Below are 14,928 nucleotides of genomic sequence, written 5' to 3'. Positions count from 1 at the left end.
CTTGTACCTACCTTTGTCATGTAGTAGAACATGATAGGGCCAACGTCGCACGCACACTACTTGTAAAACATTAGGCTAGAATTACAGCATTCAAAGCGTTTGTTCATGCTAATCATGTGAACGATTTGATCCTACTAATATCCTACTATAATGATCCTACTATCTGTTGTATATTATTAAGCTTTTAGGTGAATGCATAAACGTACCTAGGTAATATAACATGTGTTATCTATCCGTATGATAAAAAAAAAAGAAGAAAATAATAGGAAAAAAATATGAATTACGTCTAAATAAAAAAATAACAAGTGAACATATTTTTTTAGATACTCAGTGAAACAATTGAAATGTTGACTTTTCGAACACAAATTTTCTGCTGTTTATTTGTGTAATTGTCTGATATTTATACATAACTAGTTTAAGATAATGGATTGTGTAACATTATATTTACTAGATACATTAGCGTCTTCGGTTATTTGATATTTTTTCAAGAATCATAATACCACTTTTTAAGACTTTTTTTTGTGACGTTTATGAATAAATTATATCAAATATCAATTTTTCGGTTCACTTGCCAAGTTTTGCAAGAATTATAATAATAACAAAATTTAAGCAATTATTTGAACTAACAAAAAAAAAAAAAAAAAAAAATAAATAAATGTATAATTAAAATGAGAAACATAAAGTTAGTATGTGCAACCAACATTTTTCGATAAATAAAATATAAATCATATTTTAGGTGATGAAATACATTTTTTACGACATTATGTCAATAATTTTTTCATAATACTACTTTATTTTTAATAAATAACTTATAAATTACTTTTGTGTTTACTTTATATTTCTTTTTAATTTTTTCTTTAATAAATTCAAAATATTGGATCAGGTTATTGAGAAATTATCAATGCCGCATCACATTAAAATGTTCTGCTAAATCGAAAACAAATATTTGATAAATAAAATGATGTTGGTTCGCGGAAAACTACACCGATAAAGAATTTCATAATCAGCAGCAATAACTGAGAACTAGGGTAATGCGATTAGACATCGCATACATTTTAATTGAATTCGTCTTGAAGCGTTATTAAAATTGCCTATACGTAACCCCTTACTAAGTGGTTTTGATAAAAGTGATTCTAACATAATTGTATTTAACTTATATCATACAGTTGAAGGAATATCACTCTTAAGGTTTAATTATAATTCATCGTGAAACACTAATTTTTCTTAACAGCTGAAACATGTATGATATTCGAATACATAAATGTCCGAACCACTGAACCGTCAAGTTTCTGATTTGGAAACGCAACACATCATACTCGAATAATAATATGTGCTTTTTCGCTCTAAACAATAATTGTTTAGAGCAAAAAGCACATATTAAAATTGTGAACATATCATGTAGCAACAAGCTTTTATATGTTCACTCCCAATGTTTTCGGGGCAAATTTGTAAAAACGCTCGGTAAAAAAAATAATCAACATTTCAACGTGACACAATACCGTTACTACGACGGTTAAACCGAAAATAAAATATCAATCAAAAGCGTTTGGATTTCACACAACGTAAGTATTTCTTTCGAATAACCCTAATACGTTGAAAGTGAAAAATTCTAGTCCGGCACCCGTGGTGCGCCCATAATTTCCCAACGGCTCTGAAACTAACGATTTATCAAGGATGAAACGAATATATCGCCGTAAACGGTTTCATAATGTTCTCGTTTCGAATCTATAACACCTTACGCTTGAACCCGTTGTTTAACCTTAACTTTTTACCACTGCCGCAATAGAAATTCGGTCGTCTATGTCTTGCACACGCGTTTTTATTCATCATTTCAATGGTCATAAGTAGGGACCGGATTTATATGGACAAAAAACCCTCAAAATATGCTTTTAAAAATACTGTAATATGCTATAAAATATGTACTCAAATATTCACTTAAAATGTTGTTTAAAATGATGTACAAATATGTGAAATATATTATAAATGTAAAAAGTTTGGCATTTATAATACCACCAATTATGTTTTTTGATTTTTTTTAATGTGGTTTTTGCGTTATTAATTTTGATCATGGCTTCTGATAATAAGTAATCTTTTGATTCTAATATTTTTATCGTGCTCTGAATTATTTCAAAATTTGATTTAATGTAAATTAAATAAGCTTTAAAATTAGGATCTTTTATCAAATCTTAAGATTTTTTAATTGAAATAGAGTCTTCACTGTTCAATTGAAGAATTATTTCTTTAATAATTTCCAAGTTGTCACAATAATATTGGTTGTGGTGGAAGTATTAGGGGCCATATTTCAGAAAAGTGTCGTACGCGATGGAGCTTTTAAAAAACTTTTTTGACGTATATGTCATGTATTAATAATAATATGCACTATAAAACTACAAATATGCATTGAATACGCATTTAACAGGTTAAAACGTTGAAAAATGCAAAATACGCAAAGTAAAATTAGTGTTATTTTAATAAGAAACATCTGAATCGGGGACAATACTCATCAGATTTCAAAAAGCTTATTCCCATACATATATTCATTTGCATATAAATCCGGTCCCTAGTCATAAGTAATTACGCTCTCCGTGCTCTGAATGGTACCGTCAAAGTGCTCTAACAACGATGAACGCGCGTCTCACGGTTCAGAAATGGACAATGGCTTGTTTGACAACGAGTAATATTATAACATTCGGTGCGTTTTTTTTTTTTTTTAATTTTCATAAACATTATGTAGGTTTCTTCGAAACGAAAATATTTCAAAACGTTTTTCTACGCGAAATATAAAAAAACGACCGCCGATTACGTTGTTCCCGATATCACAGTGGTATTGTTTTCCAGAAAACGTTAACCGTCAACCACCGTGACGGTGCAATGTCCTTTTAACAGGCGTTCATAAAAACAGTGGAACGCATGATCATGGCCAGCCTCAGGTTTTCCGCCGTCCTATGGGTAATTTAAATTTGCGCAACCATTTTCAAAAGTTCATTTTTTTTTTTGAGAGAGAGAGGACGGGTACACGGTACGATGATTAAATGGATTTTTCGAAATTTGATTTCGATCCACAGAAACGATTAGCTTACCAAAGTACCGCCGGGCGAAGAATATCTCGTGGGTACCGTAAAAATTAAAAAAAACGTTCGCGAGTTCTCGTGCTTGATGGACTCGATTGGCCGAAGGAACGGAACCGTGCAAGACACTCGCGGACGACCGATTTCGTCGCGTCCAGAAGGGTTATTTTCATCCCCGTTTTCCACCGCACCGTCGGGACGCATGCAGGTCTCGAACGAGGCGTCTACGACTGAATTATTCAAATTATTACGTGCGGTTCGTAACTTACCTGATGTGTCGGTGTGATCACGTCCTCTGGCGCTCTTCGGTTCCGGTCATTTCCTGGTGCCAATCCTTTCTTTTCGGTTACGTCCACTTCGGCGCGCGCGCGCGTATCGTTCGACGGAAATTTAAACGCGAGCATGTTGTTCATTCTCAGTTAGTTTTTGTTTGTTTTTATTATTATTATTATTTTTTTTTTCATGTATATAATATTTACAATAAAACCGTGTTCGTTCAAGACGAATCGATTACGGTGCTCAAAATCTATCGCTACGAACTTAGCGCGCGTTTCACTGTCTTGACGATTTGTTTACGTAACCATCGACGGTTTCGAGTTATGTTTTCGTAACGATAAGAAGAACATCAATCATAAGTAAGTTGTGACTTTTTCACGTCATGACGCCAGCAACGGCAATCGAAATGCCGCAACGGTGTTGCACGTTAATGTAATTTAATTAAATCGATAAGAATTGAAGAAAAAAAAATGTTACATTTAAATTTACCGTTAAAACGAGAACGATAAAAACGATACTTTATGAAACGTGAAATGTAATTTTAATTTTTAAACAGTATTTAGTAAGCATGTGCGAATTAATTTACTCGAAATAAACGTTCGTATATGATTTTTCAATTGTATCGCGATAACTTTCAACTTATCGTCGAACGAATGTTGTCAACAGTACCAAAGTATTCGCCGTATGATAATAGTAAACAAATACCGAAATCGTGCACACAATTTTACATTTTTATAGGCGTACCAGTAGAAACCGTTTGTACTGCAGTTAATTTAATCATCACAACATTGTGTGCGGGATATTATTATTATTATTTTTTTTTTTTCCAAAAACCGATGCACCGATTCGGAAACGTAAAACATTCGGATTCTGAGTGCGCTTATAACAAATGTAAAATTATGCCGAGATTGTTAAAATCTCGTGTGATCAGCGTTTCGATCGGTCACAGCAACGGACGAATCGTCTTCAGTGTATGTCCGAATATTCTCTACTTACTGTACGTCGAATCCACAGGCATTTCTACGAGTTTCGTTTGCGTTTGATTATCGGACGCGTGATGTTAATATTGTGTTTTATGATAATAATTACTTCTGAATTATTAGACCATCGTAATATAAATTAACCGTTTTGTCCGAACGTTAAAAATATGAAAACGAATAGAAATATAGGAGCATTTTAATTTTGTTCGAAAATAATAAAACGGCCGGTGATCGATGTCGAGTTCTCGAAAATTGAAAATTGTAAGTTTTTGTAAGTATAATTCGTTTCAGGTACGAGGGACGGTGGGCAAAAGACCCATTTAGGCCTCTTTCCCAGAACTCGACGACACTTAAAATAATTATGCAAAAATGACGATCGTGTAAGAGATCAACAATAATTAATCACCCTGAAGAATTAGCATATTCTATTTATGATCATCAGTGGTTAAGTTGATGTTGGTGTAGAAAATGTGAAACAGAAACTCAACGAAATCAGAAATTATAACTATTATATTTCATTATACTCGTATATCAAATGCCTATCAGCTGTGTACTGTGATCACTTGATTACACATTTCCCGATCGTCTGATCACGAATGAAATACCAGCGTTATTATCACCAAGTCCATGTTAACGATATTAACTCGCTATGACTCCAGTGAAGTAGTAAGTACGGAAAAATCCTTACCTGATCGGGAGCGTCGCATTTTTGTAGTATCTTCGGATCACCGGGGGATGGTTTATTCGTTGGTATATCGCCCCCGCGGTCGATCCTCAAAAGTCTATGAAACAATATTACAACAGCTATATTATACTCTGATTAATGAACACAAAAGATTTTTTTAGTTAATAAAAATATGTTATTTACCTAAAAATGTTTACTCCCCCTCCCCCGAATTAAATGAAAATTTTAAGAGAAGAGAGCCAACGAGTTTATTTCTCTATAACGACGTTGTATTCAACAAAACTCTTTAAACCGTCTAAAAAGATAAACTTAACACGATGCGTTTAGACCGTTTGAAGTCAAATAAAAGTTTCCAAACGATCCAAACACTTATATTATTAAAGTATTTTGCTTCCGACATAATTCAGTTGCACCCATCTGCTCTCGAACCTTTGTAACCCCAAAATTCCTCTCAGATGATGGTAATCTATCCACATCCACTATCACTCCCACTACTATTATCCCTTTTTTCTTTAATATCAGGTTATTACACAATAAAAACCGATGTTCAATATTGATATCACGTACATTAATTCATAATACTACAGAACGGACGAGTAATAACTTTATGTTGCCTATGCAAAAAGCCTTAAATTACAAACCTTGTTTCAATAGTAAAATAATAAAACACAATATGATTTCATCAAGGGTTCATGTTTTTCGAAAACTCATCATTTCATCATTCGCTTCGCAGCACCGCATTTTCGCTGTCGTTAAAAGTCTGAACGACAATATTTTTTATAATTTTCGGCAAACGGATTAAGTAAAAATAATCCGAAATACTGTTCCAATGTTGAAACTTGTAGACCAAACGGGACGTTTTTGTGCAACGTTTGTTAATATTTGAATAACATACCAATTATTATGCGAAGAAACTGCGAACCACTAACGGTAGCGGTAGAGATAATAAAATACTAGAAAAACGATAAAAAAATATTGTTCGGGCATTAGAAGTACCTCCGAACACCTTAGCTGCGGCCCGTTCGATGATTTACTGATCGTTTTATCGAAATCAAAAGTATCGATAACGTTTCGCCGACGATCATTACTAACTGTTGATCGACGAGATTGGACGAGCTGCGATTTCGATGAGCGACGGGATTTTCGGCATCCCGACCGGGTTCGACTGTTTTCCGCCACATGCCCCTTCGGCACTATCAATATTGCTGTTGCCGTAACGCGGGAAAAGTTTTCGACGCGAATATCGTTTTCGCCCGTTCAGCGCCGGATCACCCAATAGACGGAGTCGGCGACCACGTTAGGGCCTCACTCGTTTAAGGAGCCCCGTGAAAACGGAAAACTGTATATTTTTTATATTCATTAATACCCGTATTTTATTTACGAATTTACGGATCAAAAGTCATTATGAAATATATAATATATATATATATATATATATTGAGTTGTAGGTGTTCTATGGCAGTGATAAAAATAAAATTGTTTCGAAAAAAAATGAATAGAAACAATATGATAAATAATGTAGGGCCCGAAATTTCAATTGCCCAGGGGCCCGCAAACGTTTGATCCGCGCCCAACGATGCGAAACCAACACGTCGGTACCGCTGTCGCGCGCCGTCGCATTACGTTTTGTGCTCGTTTAACGCGACCGCGTTACTTTCTACCGTGTGCCACATAACCCGACGGTGTACGGTAACGGTGCGGAAAACGACAACGGCGGCGGCGGTGATAGGACGCAATGCCGACGTGACGCGGATACACGGCCAACGATTTGTTTCGCTCGCGAGGACGGATAGATAATTTCATATTAATTAAAGTATTTTATCGTATTTTATCTAAGATAAAAAATTCATCCATCTAAATAAATTCGTTTCCATTCAAAAAAAAGGAATTACATATTTTATTAAAAAATCAACTGTCATTGATAATTAATACTTTGAATTTGAATTGTTACGTCATCTCGGTGAAAAAACCGTATGTTCACAATAATATTATATATTAGGTATTATTTATTGTTAATCCTTTCGTTAGAGACCCGGAACTAGGTGCTCAAATGTAGAGTATACCTGCATTCATTGTAATGTAGCGTTGGTGACTCGTCATTATGCCTTAACCTAGCAAATATTTAAATTACTCTCCTGCTTTAAAGTAGGTATTAAAAAAAAAAAAATTATCTTTTATTTATCTAGATAAAAAATTACTTATCTAACCCCAACACTGTTGAACGCACATGCGGTGCGCGCCTACCCGACGGTGTTCTCTACGGCGACCGCCAGGGGAACAGGGGTGAGATTCACCCCGGTGTTGCCGTCGAAATGGGTTTTCGTACGTGAAAAAAAATGAAAAAAAGATCGAACACGCGGTAACGCATAAAGCGGCACTGAACCATCGCCCTGCCCCCACCCAGAGATTTACGGTCATTGTCGCGTTCGTACGAATTCGTAAGAATCGCGTACAAATTTTTTGCACAACAAATTTTGTAAAATGTGTATTTTTTTTTTAACACGACCAAAATCGTAAATTTCTGTACGGGGTGGCCAGGGTAAGGGACGCAGTGAACTGTTTTTTTTTTTTTTTTTCGCGTGAACGTGTTTCCGAACACGCGTTAACCGTCACGGTACCGTTTTCACGTCGGTAAAGTTTTCCGTTTCGCGCGTTGGAGATCGTTTGACTGTAATATCGATCGTGCGTCATCGGTACACATAACAGTGTAGTCGTTTTTTCGTGAGCGGAAAACAACGGTGCTCGTGTACGCAAATTAGATTTACATACCGCTGCGTCGTATGATAATCGGTAACATTCCCGTTGTACAAGCCACTCGTGTTCGTAATCGGTTGGCTCGGTTGCCGCGCGTTAAGACACAGTTTTACGGGTTCGAACGAAAAAACGTGGAACGAGACCACTGGATGTTGATGAAATAATAAACAGGTTTACCGATGGAGACCGCAGAATCGTGGCTCTTTGGACTTTGAACTTGTACCGACCGAATGCTTTCACGGCCAACTTTCTTCGGCGTCAACGACCGCGAGCGCGCGTGACTATCGCGACGGCGGAGAGGGAAAAAGAGAACGTTTTCTAATGTCATTCACGTAAAAATACGTATAAATGTGTAACCTCTGGTATATGTAATACGCGCGCGCGTAAGCTCGTTGAAAAATCGGACGGTTGCAAGACACGGGTCGACGACCTGGTAGTCGATATTATCTAGTCCGCGAAATCCACGACCGCCACCGCCACCGCCTTCCGTCCGGATGGCGACGCGTATCGTATTACCCGCGTGTGTTACGTGCCCATACGGACCTGCAATCGACGTGACGTTATCGGCGAAACCGTTGACTTCGAAACAAGGGCGCAACTAGGGGGTGGAAGATGGGGATTCGTTTAATATTTTAGAGGGTGATCATTTTTGTAATTATTAACGACTGATTTGATATTTTTAACTTTGTCAAATACTGTTATTAGGTTAAAACTCAATGAGCATAATTTTATATAATAATTATTAGAAAAACATTCTCGAGAAGAGTATTTGATCATTGGTCTATGATAGGGCGTAATTTTAACGTTTTCCCCGGGTGTAAAAATTCCTAGTCCCACCTCTGCTTCGGAATACTTAGTTACTGCGCTCGCGGCATTTAGTGTTGTTCTAAAAATCAATGTTAAAACTGAGTGCGTTCCGTGTCCGCCGTGAACTGTTGGCTGTTCGACTTGCTCTTCGATAACTTCGCTTCCGGCACTCGGAACGTTTGCTCATGGTGGACAACGTTCCGTCGGAAGCGATACGTAACACGCTGTGATGATCGCGATCACAATAAGTATCGTTCATCGATCCCCGGGGAAAGAAATGGTCAGATCTTAGAGCTATTATGTTCTATCGAACGCAAATTTTTCGTCTCGTGCGCCAGCGACGAGACTTTAGTTTTGCGAATTCAGAACTTTTTCGATTCTTAGACGATTATTTAACATTTTCATTGCGGTTTTTACCACGTTCCTCATCAGACTTCGAACACTCGAAAAGACGATCTATTAAATAGTCCTATAAATGTTGTGTGTAGAAAACTTCTATTTTTCTAATGACCCCTTGCGGGGACAACACCCATCGAATGTTTCTGTAATAGAACGAAACGCGTGTACTGCGTCTCATCATTTCAAACTGCACCCTATCAATCAACACTCGACCTGCGGCGAACTTGAAATAATAAGTTATTGTACGAACAATGATGACCTAGTCCCGCGTATAGCGCATGATTTTTGCATCGTAATAATTGGTTTTTTCGACGTTTTTCTCTCGCAGGAACGCGATCGGTTCGAACCCAATTACGGAGAAGTGCGATCGGCGCTCTAAAGGTACGAGTCCTTCCCCTTCCACCGAGGATTCCTACGGATAGCTGTACAAAAAGACCGCATAACAATATCCAAATGGGCAATGATCCGGACGCGGAAACGCAGCGACGGAACGATCGATGGTCATCGATCTGTCATAACATTTTAATACATTGATAGATTTCGCGCAAATATCAACACGTCGGTGACGAGTTCTCCGTCCGTTTATATTTATTATTATTATTATTTTTTTTTCTCTCTCCCCCGAAACGAGGTCAAACCGCTCCGTTCGGAGTGCCGAGAGAAAGACGGTCAACGACCTTAACCGGGATATGACGTGAACGGCGGCGACGGGTTCACGAAACTATTATAGCCGTCGCCGAAGAGTACGTATCGTAATACTTTCACCGTACTAGGTGAAATTTCTTTTTTTTTCGCTAACATTTTTTTAACATCATCATTATTATCATTATTATTTCTCTTACGCTCGCGCGTTATACTTTTACGTGGTCGCCGGGGTATGGTAATAATATATAATAATGTGTGGGTATACCGCAGCGGAATACAACAAGGCGCGCGTCGAACACGCTTATTATTTTTATTATTATATCTGTGTACCGCGAGAATAGGTCATTCATCGGACGAGAATGTTTTAATACAATAACACCGACGATGTTGTTATTCAATTTGCTTCAACTGTTAGTTATTTACTGTTTTCTCTCTCTCTCTCTCTTTTAAGTTTCTTTAGTAACGACTAACGTGTCTCATTGTCAATCGGCTATGCTACTATCAGGTGGGTTGGTGATCACGCTCACCAACTAACATACATCCTTCTCATCGGATCCTGAAGACCCGCGAAACCATTATACTAAACCGCGATGAAGAGAATATTGCACACTCAACAAGTGTCCCGTGAGCGTAAAGAAATTTTTTATCTACCGAGTCCACGTTTAAAGAAAATCTGACATTTGCCCTTTGCGGGAAATCGTGTCACTTGTGATTTTTTTTGTTGAAATCCAAATTTACAAGTTCTTCGAGTAATAACAGTCGATTTAGAAAGGACAACTTACTGGGGTAAACACTTTTGGACAAGGAACGTTTGGGCTACTAATAAAACTGCAACTCGTCTGGACCAGAACTTTATTGAGTCGTTTGGACCAATTTTATATTGATGAAATTTTCCACAATAGATAACTTGCTCGATGATAGTACGAACTACAAATTATACACGAATGTAATATATATTACAACCGGTTCGTTTAATCAATCTGGTATCCTAATCGATTATTGAAGTAGGTAATGGCAACTACATTGGCAAAGGTTGGATTAGATCGCTGTGTAAGTACGCGAAAAACGACCGTATCAGTTACTACACAATAAATTCAAACCGTGTGATGGATTTAAAAATCGAAAATGTTTTAGAAGGTTAACTCTGCTAATCCAAATATATTTCAAATTTTAGACATAATATCGTCAATTTCAAAAAATATATCTTATATACAAAAAACAATACTGTACGAAAACATGACCAACTTAAAAAAAAAAAAAAAATGGATAGAATATAAAATTGGTAAGATACCTTAATTTACATATTTAAAGATAATTCGAAATCAATAAGTAATACAAATTAAAAATAAAAACCTATAATTCTACATATTTTTATCTGCTTGATAGTTTTACGAAGTAATTTAACAATTTAATAGAAAAAATAAGTTTATTATATTGATAAAAATATTGGAATAGCATTTTTAACCATGCCAAATACAGTCCTAAGCCTGTTTAAAATGTGAAGGGAAGTGCTGGTTCAAACGATCTGTGTAAAAATGATATTTTTTAGCCTAAACGGGTCTTTATAATTGGTCTAAACGAATTGTGTTTCAGAAAATTTGGTCCAAACGGGTTGTAGCCAACTTACTCGGCTCGGTTTATCTTCAATTTGTAGGTCGCCAACACTGATTCAATGGTATACAAGTTAGGTTAGTTATCTACAATTATATCTCACAAGTGTTTTCTTGTACAACCAGGTTGGTTTTTCATTATTCACTCACATAACTTACAATGATTTCGAAACGGATCAATAATACGGCCGTAGTGCAATTCGATACAGTATACACATTAAAATAATGTACAGCTGAAACCGAAATACTATCTCGTAACATAATTATAACTTGACATAATAGACCAATAAAACTGTTTAGATCTTGCATGGCCATGTTATAGTGTTGATAACAAATTCGACACGAATAAATTCGTCATTTATGGACGGTTAGGTCAGGTTCACTGCCACGGTAATTGCACGTTCGTGCGATCGTGACACACGTGGCGTGGCTTACAAAATATTTAGAGTTCAATATGATGATTTTAAATTGAATTTCAAATCTAACATAAAAATCGGTACAGTTGATAGATCACTAAAGTGTCGGTGGGTTCGGTGAGCAGTGGTAATGGTAACCGGCGTGATCGTCATAGATCTTGATTAGGTCATTAATTATGTAGATCGTCCGTCTACATTATGTCGACGGATCGATAAACCCAATAATGATTGCGTTAGGACAGTCATGCCCTATAAATTAAATGTCACATAAATCCTCAAACTCTATGACGACCACCGAGAAGCCCTTTACCGGATAAACACGATTTTCGGTGTCCTGTATTCCCGCGAAAAACCAAAAACACCAAACTTACCTATATCTACGGACATAGTAGTCAATACTTAAATACATCGATTCTACTCACAAATTGTAGGTACCCTGTGCAATGCATTTACGATACTTTTCGTGGTTCCACCGGGTACAGTTTGGGAACCGCTATTTCGTATTACGCACATAACTATGATGATGAGATCACCTCGATCGCGAACCCGTTTGTAACCCTTCCCCTCTCTGCACCCGACGTGAGAACGAGTTAAATAGTTTTGTTGAATACTTAAGCTACTCTTAAATATTATGATCTTATTATATCACAGCAGATATCTACTAAAAAACGCAAAAATATAATTATAATTATTCACCCAGTTATAATATATATATATATATATGAAATGACAAAAAAAAAAAAATTAAGTAAATTATTATAAACCTATTAAAGGTTTTTCTTTTACTTCGTATTTTTTTTTTTTTTTAGTTGATGGAAAATAAAAATAGCTTTTATCTAAAAAATTAACTACGGTACTCGTCAATATTAAATCTACTAACTTTAATATGTAAACAAAAATTGTATCCAACATGTTTGCTGTGGAACTAAGTCCAGTGGTCCATCTGTTTCTACATGACTGCCATACCGATTGACGAGTGTCGACACCCGCCGACCTATATAACAATCGAAAACAATATTATTATTATTATTATTGTTATAACTATTATTACCTGGTCAAATAATAATGATATATGTATATGTGATATACGTTTATGTAAATTATCCATAGTGATTTGACCTGCTCAATTTAGAACGCGTCGAGATTGAATGACACACGGGAAAATAATATATCGTATTACGCCCAATACAAATAATCGGATGGCCACTTCACCGGAGATATATACGCATGTGCATGTGTGTGTGTGTGTGTGTGTGTGTATGATCCAGATCGAATTAATGAGGTCATAATATATATAATATAATATTTTCATTAAATCTGAATCGCTCGTACACACTCACACATACACACATACAAACACGCTTGCAATATACATATATTGCCTAACAATAAAATCGTTTGCGCGCGTTTCCCAACGACTTCACGACGAGCTTTGACAGCAACTCAAAAAAGGCATATTATCAATGTACATATTTATTAATTATTTATTACCGAATGATTTTGAATACTTTGCGGACCGCGCTGCGTATCGTAATATTTGTGTGCGATTATCGCGCGGTTTCGTGAAGACTTGGAAAGCGCGTTGGGAATGATATGAGAAAAGTTCGTGTTAATGCGCGGGCGAATCGTCACACGCGCGGTAACAAACGATTTCGAGATAAATCTTAAACATTATAATGAATTCGAAAGTATGTATTTTTTAGTTTATTTTTATTTTTTTCAATCATATTACAATACTTATTGAAATTTAATATGAATTTCGTTTCATTCCACCGAAACGTTATACCTATAATTTACATCATAGTTTACCGCGAGGCGAACGTCAAAACGTTTATTGTAAACCGTAATGCTACATGAAATCATCTAAAAGACGGGTCATCGACATCAGTACAGAAGTTAGAACATCGAGTTCGGTTGACTTAACCCAAATCACTTATGATTATTTTCTACAATCACCACGGTAGGTAGGTAGGTAGGTAAATAGGTACTCATATTAAGCAAACAGAAAACCATAAACGGTAACCATAAATGTGTCGTTAATGTATTCAGACATTGACATTAACTGTTATAAAATCAGATAAAAAGCAATCACGTACGTCTTATTATCTGAACACCCATGTTTAATCGAAATATATAAACTACAATGGATGATGCGAAAAACAATGCATGCATCAAATACTAGTGTCATGATTCTCGAAGAAAAATTATAAATAATTCACTAGCCGTTCTGTTTCACACGTGTTCCTGACGTTTGGTAAAAAAGCAATTATTTAGAAAAAAAACGTGATTCTTATGACGTTGATCTATTGTAATATACATTGCAAATTCTCTGGCAAAGAAAAATTCGAAATATCTACAGCCAAATCTGATCAATATGAAAATTCATATCCATAAATGTTTATTAATTTTAACGATATTAATTGTTTATAATACAACTATATTTTTTTTAAATCATATTTATTAAAACAGTCATGTATAACGAAAGAAAATATTTCCAAACATTTCGCAAAATCTTCAGACCATTATGACCATACACCAAAAATACGGAAACGTTGTGATATTTAAATGGCAAAATTAATGAATCATATTATTTTCGAATGATTAACTAATGATTTCGTTCTGCAAAAACACTATCACGTCCGATATAATTGATGTCGTTATACTTACTGTTCGTACTTCGCGGAGTTTAGGAGTGATCCAATTTTTAGAATTGCGGCAAATGTAATCTGTAAAAGAAAAAAAAATATCCATAAATATTATACATGCACAAAAATATTTGAATAATTCAATATTAATCACGCGAATAGTTTTACTCTAAAAAATCAAATATTGTCCATGCTCAAGTATAATCCATACATAATTTAACCATAAAACTTAACAGTACTTAATTAATAAGGTATACTCAGTTCATGTTTATTTCATTAATCGAGTATAGTTCATTGGAACAATAATTACGATACATATGGTGCGATTTGTATTCGTGTACGAATACGTTTGAACCATTGATTATAAATAGTATAGATAGCTCACTGCAATACAAAATATGCTGCGTAAGAAACTTTTGCCGATAGAGGGCGATAAGGAATTTTGTCAATTATAATGGAATAAAATAATATTGTTTTTAATCGTTGCTAAACGTCGGCGGTCGGTCCTCGGTGAGACGTAAATAGTACTATTTATAATCAATGGTAATGACATTGGTTATAAATAGTGAGGACCCGCATTGTTTTGTCACTGTCGTAACACACTGTACACACGTAATAGCACGTTGTAACCAGTTTTAATTAA

At 35.6% G+C, this 14,928-nt stretch overlaps 1 protein-coding gene across 1 annotated transcript in view; it reads right to left on the bottom strand.

Annotated features, from left to right (window-relative positions):
• The window catches only part of LOC112690628, an 81,294-nt gene that overhangs the window by 39,599 nt on the left and 26,767 nt on the right, over positions 1-14,928 (bottom strand). The window contains exons 2-4 of the mRNA XM_025564674.1: positions 14,308-14,366; positions 12,521-12,634; positions 5,013-5,106 (exon numbers count right to left, since the gene is read on the bottom strand). Of these exons, the coding sequence (XP_025420459.1) occupies positions 5,013-5,106; positions 12,521-12,552 (126 nt within the window). The 5' untranslated portion in view covers positions 12,553-12,634; positions 14,308-14,366. The remainder of the gene's footprint in view (positions 1-5,012; positions 5,107-12,520; positions 12,635-14,307; positions 14,367-14,928) is intronic.

This window comes from Sipha flava, unplaced genomic scaffold, assembly GCF_003268045.1.
Source record: "Sipha flava isolate LNK unplaced genomic scaffold, YSA_version1 511_pilon_pilon, whole genome shotgun sequence".
NCBI lineage: Eukaryota > Metazoa > Arthropoda > Insecta > Hemiptera > Aphididae > Sipha > Sipha flava.
The sequence above is the reverse complement of the archived record's forward strand: the minus strand, read 5'-3'. Positions and strand labels throughout refer to the sequence as shown.